Genomic DNA, 22784 nt, shown 5'->3' on the forward strand with positions numbered 1-22784 from the left:
TCTTGAGTTTGTTTTTATATGTCTGTTCTTTTGCTGGTTGCTTTCCTGTTCCTGTTCAGTCTATAATATTTTACTCTGCAATGGAACATTTTACTCAATTGGGAATTGCCTCGAAGTACCTGAGCCTACCAAACAGCAGCATTGGGGGTCCTGGGGAGTAATTTGGGGAGCAGAAAAGGGCAGAATTCCTCAGCCTTGTTACTCACAACTGGAACTCTATTCTTTTTCTGCAGTTCTTTCTTCTGAGAATAACCTTCTTATTGTCCCTAAGTGTTAAGTGAAAAAAATTGTTAAATGATTTTGCATCTTCTACAGCTTTTGTGTCCATACAGAACATGTCATTGGCAGGGGGTCTCAAGGGTTAACTAACCAACTGGAAGTTCAGGAACTGAGTTTTATCTTAGGCTCTCCCACTTATGAATAGTAACCTTGAGCTCACCACTTATTCTCTCTGGCTCTCATTTTATCAGGTGATAGATGGAAATAATTGAACCATCCAACCCCATGGGGTAGTGCTAGGGAAAAATAACTAATGATTATAAAGTTTTTGGGAGATAAAGTGCAGCATAGATGCTTCATATTACAGCCATCCTAATCTTTTAATCTCTGGGGGGCATCTGAGAACTTTAAGTGTATGGATTTGAACATGTTGGTTTTCTCCCACCCAGGTGTTATTTGAACTTGCCCGCTATCACGCCCCCTCCACCATCTTCCTGGACGAGCTGGAGTCAGTGATGAGCCAAAGAGGCACGGCTCCTGGGTAACAGACAGGGGTTTTTTTTGGTCCTCACTTTTCCCCTCCTGTAAGTGTGTTTGATGGTCGGAAGCCCATCGACATTTACCAGCAGAATGAGCCTATTAATAAGCCCACAAATTTTCTGCAGACACATGGAAAGGTCTTTAAATTAGATCCTGTTAACTGAATAGCTGATTTAAGTAGTTTTTATAACCGGAGGAAATGTCCTCCTCCCTTCCCCCCTTCCCCACAGAGTGGTTTTCAGGCCCAAAGATCACCCAGCCTCTGATCCCAGGCTGCCATAACCGTCCTGCTAGCTCAAAATAGCTGCCTGTAAGCGCCTCTGCTGGAGCCGGAGGGGCTGCCTGTGGGGAGCGGGCCTGCCCAGGGCCGAGTCTCGAGAGGAGGCCCTTGACAAGGTGTGTGAGGCCGGGGAAGTCACCGCTTCTCCGTGACACAGACTGCGGCTCAGCCTGACCGATTGTGAACATGTCACACACATTATCTCTAAAGATTAAGTGTCCACTAATGGCCCCAGCCAGAAAGCCCACATCTCAGACTATAATGAGGCTCTCCCTCTGTGTGTCTGTGTGTGTCTGTGTGTGTTTTAAGAGTTGCTTTTCTTTGAAACATTTTACTAAACTTGGTATCCCTCGCTTGAAAAAACAGGTCTCAGGGAAATCTCAGCACAGCTGCATTTATTGATGGCCTCCTGTCTGTCATCAAGACAAAATTGATAGTAATAAAAAGCAAATAATTATCTTGTTGGAAGTATAACTAGAATTTAATTTATGAAATTTTGCTTATGAAGAACCATTTCCCCAGCAGAGAGAAACAGCCATCAAGATGTACCCAGGATGCTCGGGATTCATGTCGTTGATTGAAATGCAACTGTTTCTATGGCTTAATGGGTGCTAGTCAGCCCTGGACTGGGTGCTCTGTCCCTCCAAAGGGGGCCTGATGGGAGAGGCAGCTGCAGCGGGGCCTAGCGGGGAACCCACCGGAGTGCCCGAGTGTTACTCCCTCTGCAAAGCCCCATGCACGCAGCCTGCCTTACTGCTCTCATCCTTACATGCAGTCTGTCCGCCTCCATCCCCAGGGTTCCCCACAGCTGTGACTGAGCTGATTTGGAAACTCTTCCTCTGATAGCCTTGAGCATGTCCGTTTCCTCCTCTGGAAGTTAAACACTAAAACTGGAGGCTTCAAAGGATCAGGGAACAAGGGCAGGTGCTCTGTTGGGGGTCATCTTATGTTAAAAGAGTAGTAATTATGTGTTAATACTAGATAAATATATAACTCTAGTGTGAGACTGGCTTTTCTCTGAGGTAGAAAGGGGCACAGTTTCTAAAAAAAATCCCAGAAGCCTAATTTGGGCTGCCAGCCTGTACGTGCAGAGATGAGGCCCTGAGTGTTGTGTTGTGCAAGAAAGGCCTTTTATTGTCCTTTAACTTGATCTACATGAGAGCTTGCTGGAGGCGCTCAGGGCTGAGAGCTGGTTTCGACTGTGCAGGTCCTCTGGTGTCGTGAGGACGGCCTCAGGCAGTGGGGAAACTGGAGGGTGAATTTGCACAGAAAACGACCTCTAATCCGTTTTCCATGCTGTGCGTGGAAAGCCTAGTTTCCCAGTCATTCTCTCGTCTCTCATTAGAAGAGAAGGAAATAGATTTTGTTGTAGCTCATCTCTCTTCTTGAACAGTTTATAACCATAGATTACACTAAAAAATAATGTGTGTAAAATATTCTCATACCTGCTGTATAAATGAAAGTGATTATTCTCAATGAAGCTTTTTTTTTTTTTTAAGGGTAATTGATACTGCAGATTGGTACAGCCGGGCGGCCTTTTAAAATCTACTAGTGCCACGCTCTCCCCCTCTGTTATTTTCCGATTCATTGCCAACCTTTGGTTTTCTTTTCGGTATCATTATATTCATTTACTTCCTTTCTGGTACTGTTTGAAAAGAGTTCCAATTGCTCATTTCCTCCAACCTTGGGGTGAACATCTCCTGAGAACATGGCAGGGCAGGGGTTACTTGTCCGAGGCGAACTCGGTCTGCAGTCACCGTGTCCTTACTGTGAGGGTCACTGTGGTCTTGGAAGCAAAGACTGCCTCTTGGGAGCGTCTCACCTCCTCGTCTTTCTCTAGGGGAGAGCATGAAGGCAGCCTGAGGATGAAGACGGAGCTTCTGGTGCAGATGGACGGGCTGGCTCGTTCCGAGGATCTCGTGTTTGTCTTAGCAGCCTCCAACCTGCCATGGTAAGAGATCCAGAGAGTGCATTCTGAATGCATTTTCAGGAGCCACTGTGCTGATCCAGATTTCGTATTGATTACTTTAGGCAAAGTCTCCTTGTTTGGTTCCAGCCCTGCAAGGTTAAGTTGAAGGATTTCCTGGACCAAGTCCTCAATCCTTGCTACTTGGATTGTGGAAGAGTTTGCCTGAACCGAAGGAACATAGGTCAGGGCTACCACTGACTATTTAAAATGGACATTCTGAGGCAAATTATTTACTGTGTTTAAACAGGGCTTTGACTGAGAGCCATAAAATACTAAAGTCTCCAGGACTCAAGAATATTCCAGAAATAATATGTATGGATTTTAACAGTGTTAAGTTTAAACTTTTTTTGAGTTAGGAGGCAAATCTTTAATATTGTGCAGTAAATAGGAAGCTAAATAATCTCTAATTGAAAGTATAATCTACTCAGAGAGTCTGTGATTCAAGCTGTATCCCAGAGTGAAACAAGAACAATTCTAGAAGTAGAATTGGGAAATAAGAGATGTTGACTAGAGAAAAATAATTTCGACTTGGAGAGAGTATTTAAAAAAAATTATAATCCCTTTATAGTTCCCAAGAATATGTTCGCATTGTTTCTTTTGAGCTACAGGTGAGACTCCAGGCGGGTAAGGAAAGGCTGCTCTTGCCATTTGCAGAGGAGGCCAAGGTCAAGGGAGGTCAATCCACCCAAAGTCAACAGCCAGTTTGCAACAGAGCTTGAACTTGCAACACCCTCCCCCTTCCCCCACCTCCTCCATTTCTGTTTCTACATTCAAAGATGAAATGCTTCTGTTTGTGCACGCTGATCATCTAGGCTCCCAAAGAAGAAGTCACTGGAGAAAGATAATGACGTTCATGTGGAGTCTGTTATTTTAACTATGTTAATAATTTCAACCCAACTTCGCCACTTCTCAAATTTATAAGACTTTTCTGATGTGCTAAGGTGATCAGCATTTTACATTGTGAGGAGAAAGGTTTTTGTGCACAATGTTGAAGTTGAAATCAGAGAGCCGTCATTTAGGCATGGAGAATCCTTTAGAGAGAGAATCTCCATTCCTTCACCTGTTTGAAACAGGGTTGATCATAATGCCTTTACTTACGTCCCGGAGGGACTGTGGGAGCCCGCTGAGGAGGGAGGGTGAAAACTGGACAGCTTGGTGCACGCCTCTGGAAAGGTCTGTGCCTGCCGGGGAGCAGTGGAGCGCCTTCCCTGCCGGCGAAGCCTAGGGCTTCTCTGGGAGCTTACGATGCTGCCACAGTCTCCCTTGGGCAATCGGTCTTCGGTAAGCTCAGACAGAATGGTTCAGAGAGGAAAAACAAAAAGCTGGCAAGCAATCACAAATAAAGAAGCTCAGAAGGGCTTTTCTGAAAGAATTACCTCTCATCATGAAAAAAAAGGTGAAAGTCCATCATGTCACATGGCAAATACATATGTTTTTAAGCTTGAATTCCTTGACATCACAGATTGCAACCCTATAGAATACCTGGGGACTGTCCTACCCATTCTTGAACGTTGCTGGGTTTAAAAAACCTTTTATGTGAAAAATTCTTGACAAAACACTAAAGATGAGTGTACAAAGAACTCACCATTTTCAGTTTCAATAACTAGCATCTGGCCCAATTGATTTTAATCTATTCCTACCTCCTCTCTTGTTTTGCTGCAATATCTTAAACTATATCCCAGATTCTCATGTTATTGCTCACATATGTATACTTCAGCATACATCTTAAAAAAATAAGGACATTTTCTTACATTAATACAATGTCATTATCAACCCCAACAAAATTAACAATAATTGCTCAATATCATCTAATACCCAGTTTATATTCAGATTTCCCGTACTATTCCAAAAATATCTTTGTACAGTTGGTTTACTGAACTGGTAACCAAACAAAATTTGCATTTTGTAATTGGCTGTTCTCTTAAGTATCTTTTAATCTAGAACAGACTCTTTCTTCCCCCACCCCTTCCCCACTTGCTATTGACTTGATTGCTAGAGAGGTTGTCCTGCAGAGCCTAAACTTTCTGGATGTGGCTCATTGTATCCTCATACTGTTTAGCTAGTTCTCTTTAGCTAGTTCTTCTTACCCTTAAAATTACTCTAGACCAAAGGTTAGACTGATTAGATTTGATTCAGGACCAGTGGAATTTTGGGGTGAACATACTCCATAGATAATGAATATCACATTGCAACATATGCAGACGTGTATAATGCCCTGTTGTCTCACCTTTGGTTATACCAAGGTTGATCCATGGGTTCAGGAGTGTCAGCCAGGTTCCTCTCCTGTGTAGTTCCCATCAATGGCTGAAGCATCCATTGATTTCTTTGCCTGAATCGCTATTTCACTAGAAGTGTGATTATGTCATGCCTTCTGATTGATAGCTGGAATTATTCTCTATGATAGAACTTTCCCCCATCCAATAGGGTTATCTGATTACCCTGAAATGTCGTTCATCCTAACAAAGTGGAATTCTTTCTCTTTAATATTTAGAATCATGTGTTGTGCCCTGGCAACCTCCAGGTAACTGATGAGTCCTGTCTCCCTGTCTCTCGCTCTATGATCTCATGCCTTGTTTGGTATAGCATCACTTGTTTTTTTTAAGTTTTATTGATATATAACTCACATACCATATACTTTACCCATTTAATGTATACAACTCAATGGTTTTAGCTATATTTATATTTATATGGTTGTACAACCATCACTGCAATCAATTTTAGAACATTTTTCTTTACCCCAAAAGAAACCCTATACCCATTAGCAATCATCCCCATCTCCCACTCCCAGCACTAAGCAACCACCTAAGCTATTTTCTGTTTCTATAGATTTGCCTGTTTTTATACCTACTAATATGAGTGGAATTATTATGGTAACTCTATGTTTAATTGGGCTTCCCGGTTAGCTCAGCTGGTAAAGAAACCGCTTGCAGTGCAGGAGATCTGGGTTCGATCCCAGGGTTGAGAAGATCCCCTGGAGGAGGGCATGGCAACCCACTCCAGTATTCTTGCCCGAAGAATCCCAAGGACAGAGGAGCCTGATGGGCTACAGTCCATGGGGTCACTAAGAGACTGACACGACTGAGTGACTAACTACACACACGCGTGTTTAATTGAGGAATGACCAATCTGTTTTCAAGAGTGGCTGCACCATTTTACACTCCTACTAGTCATGCACTAAGCTTCCAGTTTCACCACATTCTCATCAACACGTTATTGCTTGTCATTTTGATGGTAGTTATCCTAGTGATGAGAAGTGCTGTCTCCTCTCTCTGCTTCGCTTTTCCGTGGTGACTGAGGACGTTTATATTGAGCATCTTTTCATGTACTCATTGGCTAATTGCATGTCTTCTTTGGTGAGGTGTATTTTCAAATCCTCTGTCCATTTTTAAGTTATTGAGTTTTAAGATTTGTTTTGTCATGTATCAGATATGTGATTTGTAGATATTTTCTCCATTCTTTGGCCACTAGTCTGCCTTCCCTGCCTCCTTCCATCTCTTAATTTTTTTGTTCCTCTCTATCTCTTCATGCCCTTGCTAAACTTCCCATGGCTATCCCATTTCCTAAGCCCCAAGTCTTTCAGAAGACACTGGGACCGTTTTTTTTGGCAGTCTAATAGAAATATAGTGTGAGGCATACAGACTTAAAAAATGTCTAGTAGCCACATTAAAAAATAGCAAAAGAAACAGATAAAATATAATTTTGTTAACATGTTTTATTTAACCCAGTATATCTAAAATATTTTTATTTCCATATATAATCAATATAAAATTATTATGATATTTTACATTCCTTTTTTTTTTTTTTTTTTTTGCTAAATCCTTGAAATCCTGTGTACACTTTACATTTACGGCCTGTTCCAGTTTGGACTAGCCACATTTCAAGTGCCCAATAGCCACATGTGGTTGGTAGCTACTGTATTGGACAGTGCAAATCCAAGGGTAATTTGTCAGTCCAATACCACTGTGGCAGAGATTGATAACTACCTCCCAATATTTACTTCATCCTTCTAACATAATAATAGAACCCCAATTTCTGGATTCTGTTATTCAGTCTTCCCTGCTATTAGATATGGCAAAGCCAACTTTCTTTGTCATTTGCACAAGATGACCCAGGCTCAATTTTAATATTCTGCTACAGACTTGGAATCAATAATTGATTCACAGAGCCCTGGTTCCCTTCACTGAAAAGTACTGTTTAAAGATCATAGTCCCACAGTTAAGGGTGTTCCCTGCTCCTGGATTATCATTGATTCGTAGCCTTTTGATTGGGTAGAGCTAGGAAATACATACCTAGTGTCAAAGGGGGCAAATAATGAGTTCGTACTAGTATTTCCCATTCAAATTTAAGATTACAAGGTTTTTAGTCAAATTAGTTGATTCTATATTTGTGTCTTTTCTCTGTGAAAATTTTAGTTCTTAACAACGGTATAATTACTATTCACTTTATCCTAATATGTAGATATATTTAATATTTGTGTCTATAACAGAATTTTCAGTAATATTACCAGTACTATCATAACGGTAATATTTTTATGAAGAAAATGGTATGGACTGACATAACTAAGATGAAGAGCTAATTTGAGATTTCTCATCTTCAGCGCCCTTGCCATTTGGGGCCAGACAACCCTGCTCTGGGGCCTCATATGCAGTTTGCCGTGCTGAGCAGCATCCTTGGTCTCTCCCCACCAGACGCTAGGAGCGTCACCCCCAGTTGTGACAACCAAAATACGTCCATAGAATTTGCCAGGTGTTCCCTGGGGAGCAAAGTCATCTCTAGTTGAGACTCACTGGATTAATGGAAGGGATGACAGACATTAATTGCATTAAGACAAACTGTCACGTCCTCCGCAAATAAGCTCTTGAGTTTTTTTTTTTAAATTAAGAAAACTGTAAAATAACTGAATTTGGTTTACTTACATGAAAGGTGGCATGTTATAGAAATTGTCCTGTATTTTGATTTTTTCCATAACAAAATGTTGGCGATCTTTCCAAATAAGTACAGAAGTTCTTCTTCCCATTGTAGCTGCATGTGTTCCATCTTGTTCATATGATAATTTATCCCACTCACCTACTGATGGCTATTCCTACTCTTTGCTATTATAAATAATGTTGCAGCGAGGAATGGTAGGCCCCTATATCACTTGGTCGGTTTTTCAGTGTTTTTTTGGGGAAGGTTCCTGGAAGTAGAATTGCTGGGTCTAAGGGTTAATGTGCATTAAATTATAGTCGAGATTGCCAAACTTCCCTCCATAGAGATGGTGCATTTTGTATTCCCACCAGTGTCCTGCTTTCATTACTTAACATTATAGTAAGAACATTTCCAATGTCTTTAAATAATCCTTGGAAATTGGATTTTGTGATGACTGCCCAAAATTCCCACATGTGAATATACTATAATTTAGTTGATCATTCCTTTCCTGTTGAACATAAATGATGCTCCCAACTTTCTCTATTATAAAAAACACTGAAATGAACTTCCTTGAATAAAAATCTTTGACCAAAATCTAGTTATTTCTTGAGGAGAGATTTCTTGAAGTAGGATTGCTGTATCAAAGGGTATAGATTTTTTTAAAAGTCCTTTGTTACATATTGCCCAAGTTCTTAAATTAGGAAATAGGATTTTTATCTGACCACTTTACCTGTCCCCTGAGAAACTTGTATGTGGGTCAAGAGACAACAGTTAGAACAGGATGTGGAACAGCAAACTGGTTCAAAATTGGAAAAGGAATGTGTCAAGGCTGTATATTGTCACCCTGCTTATTTAACGTATATGCAGAATACATCATGTCAGATGCTGGGCTGGATGAAACACAAACTGGAATCAAGATTGCTGGGAGAAATATCAACAAACTCATGTATGCAGGTGATACCAGTCTAATGGCAGAAAGCGAAGAGAAACTAAGCAGACTCTTGATGAAGGTGAAAGAGAAGAATGAAGAAGCTGGCTTGAAACTCAACATTTGAAAAACTAAAATCATGACATCTGGACCCATCATTTCATGGAAAATAGATGTGGAAAAAGTGGAAACAGTGACAGAGGACTCCAAAATCACTGTGGATGGTGACTGCAGCCATAAAATTAAAAGACACTTGCTCCTTAGAAGGAAAGCTATGACAAAGCTAGACAGCATATTAAAAAGCAGAGACATCACTTTGCCAGCAAAGGTCTGTCTAGTCAAAGTTATGGTTTTTCCAGTAGTCACATACGAATGTAAGAACTGGACCATAAAGATGGCTGAATGCCAAAGAATTGATGCTTTCAAACTGTGGTGTTGAAGAAGACTCTTGAGAGTCCCTTGGACTACAAGGAAATCAAACCAGTCAATCCTAAAGGAAATCAACCCTGAATACTCATTGGAAGAACTGATGCTGAAGCTGAAGCTCTGATATTTTGGCACCTGATGCGATGAGCCTACTCAGTGGAAAAAACCCTGATGCTGGGAAAGATTGAAGGCAAAAGGAGAAGGGAGTGGCAGAGGATGAAATGGTTGGCTAGTATTACTGACTTAAGGATATGAATCTGAGCAAATTCCCTGAGACAGTGAAGAACAGGGAAGCCTGGCATACTGCAGTCCACTGGATCGCCAAGAGTTGGACATGACTTAGTGACTGAACAACAACAAATATTTTTATCAAGAATATTGGAACATACCTTTATTTTGGCTTTAGATGAGGGAATAAACTTATCTGGTAAAAGCAGTCTGCCCTTCTTGGGGGAATAACTAAATCACACCAAAGTATGTAAAAGCCCAGTCATAAAATCCCCAAAGAAATCCTTTCTGGTTAGTTAGTGGTGTTTCTTATCCACAACATCTTCCAGAGTGCTAGGCCATCGTCTACTGCTTGTTAACTTATCACTTTCCTTAGACAAATCCGTTCTGTCTCAAAGGGCCATCGTTTTCTCCCTTCTCACAGTGAGATGGCGTGCAGCATCTTTGTTTAGTCAGTGCTTCTCCTCCAAGGAGCCCCTTCCTTGATCTATAGCATCACAGAGAGGACAAGAAAGAAGCAAGAAATAACAGTTCATCTGTGTTATTTGATGTATAAATTAGCAATGAGAGGAATAACAAATGCTGCATCTTTAATATAATTACTTAAAGTAATAGCCATGGAAGAAGTGTTTAACAAACATAATTAGGGCTAATTTGACCCGCCTCAACTATTGAGTACTCAAACTCAGGCCTGGGAGTCCAGAGGGAAACAAAATACTGAACAGGGCTATTAAAGTAAATGCCATCTTTGGATGTCTATTTAACTTGATGGTAGCTGGAATAAAGAAGGTACAAAAATTGTATGTGTGAAGCTTGTTGAAACTCATCTTTTCTTTGTTAAACCCTAGTGAACTTCTTGGCCAACCCAGTATTTGCGAAAGGGCTCGACATTTCACTTTTCCTCTTAAAAATCACCCACCTGGTATGACCACACTCTAGATTTTTTTTTTTTTTAATCCTAAAATGTAGAAGGAAGTATAAGATCTGAAAGGTTTGGATGGGTTTATACACTGGGAATGTGCAAAAATGTACCGATGTAAACTGACTTCTTCCCATGTGGGCTCTCTCCTGTCTGGCATGAGATCTCTACAGAAGTGTACACATGTGATCAAAGAGGTCAGCAGACATAACCCTGGGCTCTTCCACAATAACTCCATGCATCTGCTGGACTCCAGGGAGAAACTGTACTCTCTGAGGTCCTACCTTTCAGCCTCATGTCTTGACTGTCAACACCCTCTAGATGAACATTTCTCCCAAGAATGGTTTCCCACAGGGTCAGATCCCCCAAAATGGGATCTCATGGGATCTAATTTAACTCAGAAGTACTGAGTTAAACACAGTTCAACTGATTTCCCCATGGCAGGACTTTTAAGTGCCTTCAAGATGCTCTTGTGTGTTCTGACTCTCTAAGAAAAGCTATGAGAAAGCAGTGCATTCCATATTTATTTGTTCCCAGAATCCTTTACCTTAAAGAGCATCTCATAAGACCATTGTTCTATCTGAAAACTTTTTGCAAATAGTGGTTTGCATTAACTCATTCTGATCCGATAATTGCATCTTTCATTGCGATGGCATTTAATCCTGCTTGTAGGCTTTTAAAATCTTTTGTTTTTAAAAAAGTGACAACAGGCCCAAAATGAAGTCACTCATTCTAAGCCCTTGTCATTAAATCAAGGCTCAATCAGTTCAGTTCAGTTGCTGAGTCGTATCTGATTCTTTGTGACTCCATGGATTGCAGTCCGCCAGGCTTCTCCTACTGCTTATGAAAGTCTTCCATTTTATGCAGCTCTTCAGCGTTCCTTTCTATTTGCTAGGTGAGATGCTTGTGGATCCCTGAGTCACTGAACAAGAGAAGTCAGATCTTTAAATTTACTCATTTGAATTTTGTTTTTTAACAATAGTATGTCCATGTCTACTAGTGGTCAAATTGTTTTGCTTGAAGTTGCTTCTCTCCAAACAATTTTCACCAGCCCATGCAGTCCTGTCGGGTTTTTGATTCTCCACATGTGACTTGTTGGGTGATTCTGACACAACCAGGAAGGAAGCGCGAGGGGCAGGATTTGGTGGGTGCAGCGGGGCAGACACAGGACTGACCCGGCAGCAGGTTACTACGAGTACCCTTGGTCTTGCCCCATCCACACCTTCTCAGTCTGTTTGGTTTCCTCAGACATAAATTCATTTCAGCCTGGCCTCCTATGGCATTACTTTTTCTTCTTAGGGTGCAGGGTGACATGTGAACTGTAATTCTAAGACATCATTTTAAAAAATATAAAATTAACATAACCATTTTATAGAAAATTTGAAAGCTAGAATAAAACTCAGTCATAATTCCAACACTGTGATTTAAGTATTATCATCTTTGTATACATCCTAATGGTGGAAGTGTTTTGGTTATTTGTTATCATTTGTTGCTGGTGTGTCCTTCTGTGGTAATTTTTTTCCCTGAGAGGGAAGTCATTTTTATAATTTTAAATGTTTACAAAAAGAATACATGTTCATCATAAAAATCATATTTTATATGCTTTGGTACTACTTGAAAGTGAACAGTCCCCTATAATTGTACACACAGACACCACCACCCCCAGAAACAAAGACATTACATGTTATTTTGTTTTATGGCCTGTTTTTTTTTTTCTTTCACTTAATATATTGTGGACAACTTTGAAAATTCTACCTGTTTCAGTATAGAATCCCACTGAGTGAGTGAGCTGTAATTTGTTTTTTAAATTAATTTTTGACTTTTTAAATTGGAGGATAATTGCTTTACGATGTTGTGTTAGCCTCTGTTGTACAACAGCGTGAATGAGCTGTAAGTATGCACACATCCCGTCCCTCCTGGGCCTCCCCCCCACCCCATCCCACCCCCATCCCACCCCTCTAGGCCGTCACAGAGCTCCGAGCTGAGCTCCCGTGCTACAGCAGCTTCCCACCAGCGAGTTATCTCCCACGTTTCTTCTTGGGGGTTTTAATGTGGCACCAGCCCATCGCACCAAGCTCCTTCCGCCATGGCTCCCAGCACAGACACTCGAGGTGGGGCGGTTTTCCCTTTGGTGTCTGGCTGAAGCAGTGCGTCCTGATGGACCTGCCTTTTCCAGTCCTTTGTTAGGGAGGAGATTTTCTTGGGGCTTTTGTCTGTGCCTGTGAGCAGTTTGTCAGCAGGTTTCTCCAGCGCCCCATGTGGGAGGTCTGTGGGAGGCAAGAAGGGAACCCCTCGAACACTGCCCTGTCATTCTGTGTGCCCCTCAGCCCCCTCACCCTCCTTCCCAGAGTCTTCCTAGGTTTAAATGCTGTAACATACGCAAGGATTTGGGTTGCAGAGCATGGACTAGAGAGGGACGGTTTTCTCTATCTTGACCAGAAGCAAAGCCTCTCACTCATATTTTTGACTCCCTCTTAAATCCCATGGATGGAGGAGCATGGTAGGCTACAGTCCATGGGATCGCAAAGAGCCAGATACGACTGAATGATTTCACTTCACTTCACTTCATCTCTTTGTACATCTTAAATGCAGTTATTTTATAGTCTGTGTCACTGGAGTCCAGTTCTGTTCTCAGTTGCTTCTGCAGACTCTCATTCTTGGTGGTTCCTTATGTTTCATAATTTTGGATGGTGAGCTTCCATTTAATGAGGGGAATCTTGTACGCATGCCTCCGCAGAAAACTTATGTCTGACTAGGTCAGACTGTGGACCACTGTAAGCTGATTTCTCAGCACAGAGTTTCTTCAGCCATGCCTGTGAGGGTGAGTAGTGAAGATTTTCAGTGAAGATTCCCCCTCCCCCAAAGTACAAGACAGACAAATTCCCTTCCACTTCCAGTGAGGAGATTTTTCTAACCCACTCTGTGATTAAGGATGTGCCATCTAGTTTTTGTTTGTTTGTTTGTTTGTTTAATGTGATGGACTTTGTTTCCATCTACCATCTTGAATGGGTCCAAGGCCTTCTATGCTATCCCACATGTGGACTTTAAACCTTTTTGGTAACTAAGAGGTAAACACTCCTGAATCAACCACAGCTTCAATTTCACCTGCCCAGTCTTGAGTTTTGGCTTCCTCTTCATTTTTAGGGCTTGAGAATTTTGGTGCCACTTTGGTGTTGTGTATTCCAAAAAATGTGTCCGAGCAAGCTTTTTAAGGGACTTTATATCACAAGATATCTGAATATCTAGCTGATCATCTTGTTGGAAAAAGAAGCGTCCCATTTCTTTTCTCAATTATTGGTCATATATTTTCTGGCAAGAGTAACGGGAATATATTTTCTTTGTTGGGATTGTAGTAATTTGCAGTAGTTTCTATCCTTTATTATAAATGAGTGATGCTCTCAACCCCAACATCAGTAGGACATGGCTCTGATGGTTCTCCTGCTGGATCCCCTTGTCTAATGCTTGTGAGCTTATCCTCAGAATGAGAAGTACAGTCTCTGGAGATGAGAGACCCCATGTGGAGATTCCATCTTTCACCTTATCTTCAAAAGCATTGCCCAGCCAAATGAGTTGAATGAATCATTCTCTACAATCATCATCTCCATTATTTCTTTTTTTTTTTACTAAAGATGAAAACAAAATGTTTTATTCCTATGTCGGTTTTCTCTGTTAATTCTAGCTAATGATGATTATAAAGTGCTAGTTTTCAACAAAGCAGATTTACCTTCATGAATAAAGACTGGGCTTTAAGGAAGTCGATCATTTTACTTGAAGCCAGTAGCCTTGAACTGAAAGCTTCTTTACTTACCCAAAGTAGTATCTATTGAATACCTATTGTGAGTATTCTGTGTGATGGAAGGAGGAACGCAATATATATGGTCCAGCTGTCTGATGGGACAGTGGATAAGATATAAACAAATAACTAGGAAATAAGGCTATAGCCAGCCATATGGCTGGTACAGACAATACACAGGATAAAATTGTATAAGGAAGAGGCCATTTCTGATGACAGATACTTAAAAAAAAAGGGGGGTAGAGGGCACTTGAAGTGGGCCTATAAAATGTACCTGGCTCTCGGTAGACAAAGTGGAAATTCCCAGTAAAGAAAATGGCCTGAATAGACTCTCCACGAGAATGGCAAAAGGTAAATTCAGACAAAAGCAGACAAAGAAGTTTGGTCCAAGTGGGAAGTGTAGGTAGGAGTCAGCTTCTGCAGAGCTCAGTGCAGTGGACGAAGTAGCCTTCGGAGCTTTGCTCGCTGGTTGTCATCTGCCAAAGCCCATGACACTTCTGGAATCTGCTCTTCAAGGATTGCCATGATCTCTCATTTCACATTGGTTATGGACATTCTGCAAAGACTTCACCTAACAAACTGAAGGTTGCTTTCCTCTTGCCACACTGAGATAGCTTGAAGTTAATGTTTTCATGATGGAATGAGCAAACTAGAATTATGTTTAATTTCCAAGTTCTGTTAACTTTGGAATGATCATTTTCCCAGGAACAGCACGGTTTAACAGGGGCCACAGACCAAGGGCTGAGGAAGGGCCCTGACTGTTCGGCACAGGAGCCCCGGTGCTCAGGTTCGAGGTCTCGTGGCCCGTGGAAACTGTCTAGATGGTCAGTGACATTGACACCTTGTCTCTCGCAGTGGACACCAGTCCAGTGGTCAGGCTGTGAGATCCGTGAGCCTTCGCTGAGTCACCGCCTCTCCTGATGGTTGCTTTTCACCTTTGAGGTGATGGAACCATGAAATGACCAAGATAAAGGAGATGTGAAAACAGAATAATTTAGGTTTAAAAATCAAAGCATAGCAGCTAAAGGGAGTGTTTTCTGGTTGCCGCAGGTTAAATTTTTTCACATGAATATATTGGCAGAAAGAATGATTCCTGGGTACATTCCATTTGTCCTTTGTTTCCTCCCTTGTATGATTATATTATTATTGATGTCATTAAAAGTGCATTCATCAGGCCCGGCTGTCAGCGACTTGCACTTATTCTGTGCCCACAAGCAGTTTTGAGGTAAATCTCTTGCTTTAGGGCATTAGCTGATCAATAAGACCATCTGTCGTGAGGGATTGTTTTTCCCACCTCCCTCTGCTACCTCCATTTTCCCCGGGCATTCGGGGATCTGGCCTTCCTCTCACTAAGAAGTCCCTCCCCCTGGGATGGAGAGACCAGAGGTGCTCCCACCAAAGAGCCTTCCGCAGCCCCTGCCCTTTCCGGAGGGACAGCTGGCCCAAGGGGAGGTCTTGGGGGAAATATGGCGACTGCCCACCACCCCAGCTCTGATGTTTCTCCAGCTTATTCTGTCTTCCTTCTTGGTTTTCAGGGGCTCAGGTCTTGTTTTATCTCTAAGTTTATGGGGCCCAACATTCTTTCAGTCCAAGGTCCAGGCCTCCCTGTTGTTATAGCCTATTATTTACATAGAAAGTGAAAGTGAAAGTCGCTCAGTCATGTCCGACTCTTTGCGACCCCATGGACCAGGCCAGAATATGGAGTGGATAGCTTTTCCCTTCTCCAGGGGATCTTCCCAACCCAGGGGTCGAACCCAGGTCTCCCGCATTGCAGGTGGATTCTTTACCAGCTGAGCCACAAGGGACGCCCATTTACAAGAAGTAGGGAGTTTATCACATTCATTTCTGTGTACTGGAGACTCAGCAGTTGATAAAACTCTTGACAGGAGGGGAACATTGCTGGACGGAATTCCTAAATGCGAGTCTAATGGTTTCTCTTCTCTGTTAGAAGATCTCCCTGACGCCCTCCTTTCGTCGCCCCCTCACCACACCCCCCGCCCACCACCTCCTGCTGCTAATGATTCACTCACACTTACCAGGTGTTCAGTCCGTCTCGTCTTCTTGGAGGCACACCTTGCAGAGCCTTCTTACCAGCTCCAACCTGAGTGGCTGTCCTCTGCACCCCGGGCCCCCGTGTCATCTCTCTCTCTATCAGACCCTCTGTTTCTTGGAGCCCACGTGGCCCTTTGGTTCGGCTCCTCCTTGGGTCCTCCAGTACTTCCCGATAAAGGGTACATGGGAGGTGATATTTTTTTTAGGTTCTGCATATTGGTTTGATCAAGATATTGACTTCTACATTGGAAATTATTTCCCTCAGAATTTTGAAGGCACCACCCTATTTTTTTTATTATCTCACTTTGCTGATGAGAAATCTTACTCTCCATGCATTGGATACAATCCGTTTTTTCTCTCTGGAAACGTTTACGATCCTCTCTTGATTCTCAGGGTTCTGAGATCTCACCTTAATGTGACTTGTGGTCTTTGCTGCTCCTGCACTGGTATCAGTCCAGTGACTGAGGCACAGGCTCCGGAGCCTCACTGTTTGGGTTCAAGTCCAGGGCTTCCATTCACTTGCTTTGACCTCAGGCAAGCTACGCTTCTTTCCCTCATCTTTAATGGAGATGGTAGTACCTACCTCATAGGGTGGTTCTGAAAATTAATATCTGAAAAGTGCTTGAAACAGTACCTGCCAGTTGGTGAGTGCTATTTAAGCATTAGTCTTTATTATTATTTCAAATGTAAAAAATAATCTCCTAGAGGGCTTCCCTTGTGGCTCAGCTGGTAAAGAATCCACCTGCAATGTGGGAGACCTGGGTTCGATCCCTGGGTTGGGACGATCCCCTGGAGAAGGGAAAGGCTACCCACTCCCAGTATTCTGGAGAGTTCCATGGACTGTATAGACCAAGGGGTTACGAAGAGTCAGACATGACTGAGCAACTTTAACAGTCTCACTCAGAGGCCTGCAAAGTTCCCTTGATCCTGTGTCTGGAATATAAACGTTGGCCCTGAGAGGGGGCGTGGTTGTGCAAGTGGCTGAGTTTCTGATAAGATGAGTTTCAACAGGGTGAAGTTGATAAAGCAAATGTGAAAAAGAAATAGTTAATTGTTATTGCCAGGAAAATGCCCTGGGCTGAATTCTTAGCTCAGAGGAGTAATAGGTAAAGAAAAAACATAGTCTTTTAAGAAATCTGGTCCCTCCAATTTAGAGTCAGATTTATTTCCTTTTCAACTTAAAGGAAATATCATGACATAGATTCAGAATGAGAGTAAGATTCAGAATAAGAGTAACAGAAAGAAGATGCTTCGCAAAGTCTTGGTATCTTTCGGACAGAAAATTTGGTGACCATGCACTCACTGTCACTCTTTATTAGTGGCTCAGCCAAACCAACACACAGGCATTTCCTAATTTCTTACACTGGAAAATCAAACAGAGATTTCCCTCCCATCTAGAAGATTGAAATTTTAACATACAAAGAGTTCACAAACTTATCCTCAGAATGATATGTTTTTGATAGGAACTCAAGGTAACCAGAGCCTCAGTCAATGAGGGAAAGTTCCACTTTACATAATAATTCCAAATAATACATTTGGAATGGAAAAGATTTTTTAAATCGCCATTTTGCATCGCTCTCATGAAACAATTTATTCAAAGATCATCAACAGATGCTAAACCCACTAGTTGAAATGGAATGGGGAAAGGGGTATTCACATGGTGCCAAAGTAGTGTACACAGAATACTTACTCCTTGCAAGGGATCTTATCCAATGCAGAGAGCCATGGTCAGCAGATAATCTCACTAATTAATCATCACATCATTAAAGTGAGATACACCAACATGCGGATTCCAATGTAATTAATGCGAAAACGTATCATCTATGAAATACACTTGACAGAACTGTTTGTCCCAAGTCTGATTAAGTTTTGAGATCTCACTTCCATCTTGGAGGGGATAGCATGAGGAAAACAGGTGAATACAGAATGTAGGGCATTGTACAACTAGTGTTATCTTTTCAAAAAGAGGCCAAGGCAAGGAGACTGCTTTAGATTACAAGAGATCTAAGAGATATAGTCATATGTGGTACATAACCTTTGATTTAATTTTGGTTGAAAAAAACTGTAAAAGATATTTGGGGGATGATTGGAGAGATTTTAATATGGAATAATCATTAGACATGTTATGTAATGATTCTGTTAGTGTCATAATGACATTGTAGTTATATAAAAAGTCCTTTTTGGGGGAAATACACACTGAAGCATTTGGGGGTGGAATTTTATGATGGAATTTACATTGAAATAATCTAACAAGAATAGATACATAGATATGAAGCAGATATGGCAAATGTTAACTGTTAAATCAAGATGGAGGGTATGTGGATATTTGTTGTTTTATTCTATTTTTCTACTTGCTTGAAATTTTTACCAATATATTAAGAAATATAAGGAAATGGCCCGCAGATGCAAAATTGCACAAACCTGGCCTGATAGCATTTTGAGAGGAGCAGGGGTCAGTGTTTCAAAGGGCCACATTTGCACTGGGCACCCAGGAAGGAGCATTCACCTTCACTCACAATGGAGTGAGATTGTCATTCGCTCCAGAGTGTATGTGAATTTTGGAAGAATTAGTGTCCTTCCCAGAGTGCCCACATTATTGTCAGGAATAATGTACTCACTGGCAGGATCAGATTGAAAAATTGATGTTACAACTGCAGTGGGACTGCTCACACGGTTGGTTGTTGTTAGCTGGATTTATTTCCCCTCAAATTAAGTCACTTAAAATTACCTCCTTCACATGAATTCTTTGGGGGATGTCTTTTTTTTTTTTTCTTTCTCTTTCTCTTATTCTCCTTCCTTATTCCTTTCCTCTCTCTCTTTCTTTTTTTCTTCTTTTTTAACTATTTCTTTCTCCCAAACAACATGAAGTGGTGGTGTCGTCCACTCGGGCACAGACATAGCGTCACATGTTCTCCAGATACAGTTGTCGCTCAGGAAGTGAGTTTACTGCCTCAAACCAGTTCCTCTGTTTCGGACGTGATTCAGGGAGCTGGACTGTGCCATGTTGCGCCGCCTGGAGAAGAGGATTCTGGTGGACCTGCCGAGCCAGGAGGCCCGGGAGGCCATGATCCACCACTGGCTGCCCGCCGTGAGCAGGAGCAGCGCCCTCGAGCTGCGCGCAGACCTGGACTACAGCCTGCTGAGCCGGGTGAGCCGCCTGGGGAGGCCGCCCCGAGATCCTCCTCTCGGCAGGGTCATCTCGTGAGCTGTTCGGAGGCTGGAGTCACCTAGAAAAGATCCAGACTACTCCCAACAACCTGACAGTCCTCTCCTTCGTGAAAGAGTGAGCCCTTTGCCCCTTACAAGCATTCCAGCAGAAAGGGATGTGATGAAGTGGAAATAGCATAGGGCTTAGACTCAGAGGGCCTCCGGTCAGATCCTGGCCCTGCCGCTTATATTAGCTGTGTGCCCTCGGGGACATCACATCCTTTCTGAGCCTCAGCTTCTTCATCTGTAAAATAGGTAACAGGCCACAGAGGGTTACTGTGATGATTAAATGCACATCTTTCACAAACAGTAAAGTTTTAGGTCACCTGTCTGTTACCCCCACGGCCACTGGTGTCATTGCTTTCTCGAAAGGACACTTGAACGTGGTGTTCTCTGAGGTTCCCTAGAGACGGGTTATCATCTTATTTACAAGAATAAAAATATCCACCAAATTTGATCATCCTGGGATCTGGGCACTAGGGTCTCATTAGGCTGACTTGGGTGGGCCAGTCCTTCACCAGCATCTCACCACCTTTGTTTGGATGGTATTAGGAAGCTGTTTGTCGCCCAGTTTCTTAGGTTATCCAAACTAGCAGCCTCCCCCCGCCCCGCCCAAACACTGTTTATCCGAGAATCTTTGTATAGTGTCCATGGGTGACAGACACGGAATCCAAACAGGGGCTCTGACACCTGGTCCTGCCTGTAAGGATGTAACCACTGCCAGCGTTCTGCCTGGTGCCTGATGGCTCGGTCTGCGGGTGTTTCAGGAGACCGAAGGCTACTCTGGCTCGGACATTAAGCTAGTCTGCAGGGAAGCAGCCATGCGGCCTGTGAGGAAGATCTTCAACGCCCTTGAAAATCACCAGTCAGGTACGGTGGGGATGGCAGCCAAGGGGCTCTGGGAGAGAAAACTGTTTAAGAATTTAGCTTCCACCAGCAGGTGGCGCCTCGCCTCTGTGCCTCGTGGCTCCCTACACTGGCACTCGTTCTTTGGTGGAAATCTTCCTTCTGCACCCAACTCCTTTCTCCTCTTGTTCTGTTTTGGATCAACTTTGCCCCCAGATGATAAGCTCCTTAGGGCTCGGGCTTTTATTTTTCTGGTACACTATGTGGGGCTGGATCCATTTGCGGCACTATATAAATATTAAATAATACTTTGTAATGATACATTTAAGTCAGATTTTGTGTACGGGCTTCAGGGGCCGAGTTGCACATTATAGACGTTTCCCCCCAACCTTCTTTAGCCTTGCCTGTTGCTGCATTAACCATTAAGAATGCTGCATTATGCATTGTCTTGAAAGAAGGTCTATTAGCGTTTCAAGAGCATTGATCACCATTAGGTCGATTGTTGAGCCGTTATTCTTGTGTTTCCATCTAGAGAGCAGCAATTTACCTGGGATCCAGCTGGATACAGTGACCACTGCTGACTTTTTGGATGTGCTCGCCCATACCAAGCCTTCAGCAAAAAGTCTGACTCAGAGATACGCAGCCTGGCAAAGTGAGTTCGAGTCTGTGTGAGGTCACATTTACCCTGACTTGGCCGCAAAGAAAACCACAGAGGCCTCCTCATTGATTAGTGTAAGTTTACAGGAAGAACAGAAAATTGGAATAGAAAACAGAAAATTACCTTGAATATTGGATTAATTTGGACAACTGTACTACTTTGGAAATAGATATTTTCATGGTTAATGTCAGCAAAATACTGAAGATCCTAATTACAGGTATGTATGCTCTGAGGTCATGCAGTGGAGACTTTTCTCACAGTGAGACCCCATAAAATTTCGATGAGTATTTTCTTGTAGTGTTCCTCCTTTGCGAACTGGCATTTTTATTTTGAAAAAGGTGTGGTTAGGAAAGTTGTGTTGGGATGCACAGGGTGGTTCCGAGTTGGGGAGCCAATCAGAAGCAAAGCTTGACAGACCATCTGACCAGTGGACAGTTCAAGGGTGGATAAGGGTGACAGCATGGAAGGAAGCAATTTGCTTCCTTCTTCTGACGATATCCTGAATCTCATCAGCTCTCCCTGATTCTGACTCCAGCCATTCTATCAGCAGAGCCAACTCAGACTAGCCCCACTCAGGAATGTCACTGGCCCATCTCTGAGTGAAAGTCACTCAGTCTTGTCCGACTCTTTGCGACCCCATGGACTATTCAGTCCATGGAATTCTCCAGGCCAGAATACTGGAGTGGGTAGCCGTCCCCTTCTCCAGGAGATCTTCACAATCCAGGGATCCTCCCACAATCCAGGTCTCCCACATTGTAGGCAGATTCTTTACCAGCTGAGCTACCAGGGAAGCCCATCCCTGGAGGTGAGCTGATAGCAGTGGGGACAAGCAACCACTCTCCCCACCCACTAGTTGCAGTGTTTTGAGTTCTGGCCCCTGTTAATATCTTCACATCTCACACCGTGTGTGCAGCTCTTCTCTTTCCATTGCCACGGCTCCTCGTTGGATCCAAAGCTTAGGATGGGACACCTGAGCTCCTGGAATAGTCGTCCCTGCTCTTAATCTCTTATGGGGTTGGAAACAGCTAGAAACATCTCATTCAGAAACCCACATCTGAGGCATCCACGTGCAGATCCTGGTACATTTTGAAGACTTTCACTAAGTAATGCTGTTGCTCCCCCCACCTAGAACTTTCCCACGGTAGTCACCTTCTGTTGTCTCCCTTGCCTTATTTTCTTCATCCCTGTTAGCCAGACTCATCCAGAAAACACTTCCAGGGAAAAAGGACATTTTGGCTAAATAGTCCAAAAGATTTCACCCTTAAAAAAAAAAAAACACATTGGAGTATTATTGATCATTTTGAATAGAATATTCTCAAATGCCTCTTAAAACATCATTTCATGGAAAATGTAAACAAATTGAAAATATACCCTTATAAAACAAGTTTAAAAGAAACTAGAAGACATTTCATCCTAGCAGAAGCGCAAGTGAAACGTCTTCATGGTCACTTGGTGACAGCCAGGATATGGAGGTCTCCAGGTTCAACAGCCCCACTGCTGTCCTGCTCAATTTCCAAGAGCTGCCTTCTGTGCTTTTGGGGTTATTTTCTTTGTCCGGCTGTCAGCTGACATTTCTTACAGCTTTTAGGGCATTTGCTTGTGGCCTTTGCCATCCTTTCTGATTTCATAAAATCTTAAGTGGATGGAACCTCCACTTGGAAAGCAGATGTACTGTATGTGTACTTAAGATATACTGTACTTAAGATGTATGGTACTTAACATGTACTGTAGGCACATGTTAACGTGTACTTATAGGCAAAGGAGCAGAGGAGGGCTGCTGTGGGCAGCACGCTTCGTGACAACAGGGTTGA

At 42.6% G+C, this 22784-nt stretch overlaps 1 protein-coding gene across 2 annotated transcripts in view; it reads left to right on the plus strand.

Moving 5' to 3' along the window:
• KATNAL2 (katanin catalytic subunit A1 like 2) overlaps positions 1–21114 on the plus strand; it is a 43274-nt gene extending 22160 nt beyond the window's left edge. For both annotated transcript variants that reach the window (XM_065935171.1, XM_065935172.1), the window contains exons 10-14: positions 669–760; positions 2880–2990; positions 19248–19410; positions 20237–20339; positions 20848–21114. In XM_065935171.1, coding sequence (XP_065791243.1) covers positions 669–760; positions 2880–2990; positions 19248–19410; positions 20237–20339; positions 20848–20987 — 609 coding nt within the window. In that variant the 3' untranslated portion in view covers positions 20988–21114. The remainder of the gene's footprint in view (positions 1–668; positions 761–2879; positions 2991–19247; positions 19411–20236; positions 20340–20847) is intronic.
• The last annotated feature ends 1670 nt before the right edge of the window (positions 21115–22784 follow it).

The sequence above is a fragment of the Muntiacus reevesi genome, chromosome 4 (genome assembly GCF_963930625.1).
Source record: "Muntiacus reevesi chromosome 4, mMunRee1.1, whole genome shotgun sequence".
Classification (NCBI taxonomy): Eukaryota; Metazoa; Chordata; class Mammalia; order Artiodactyla; family Cervidae; genus Muntiacus; species Muntiacus reevesi.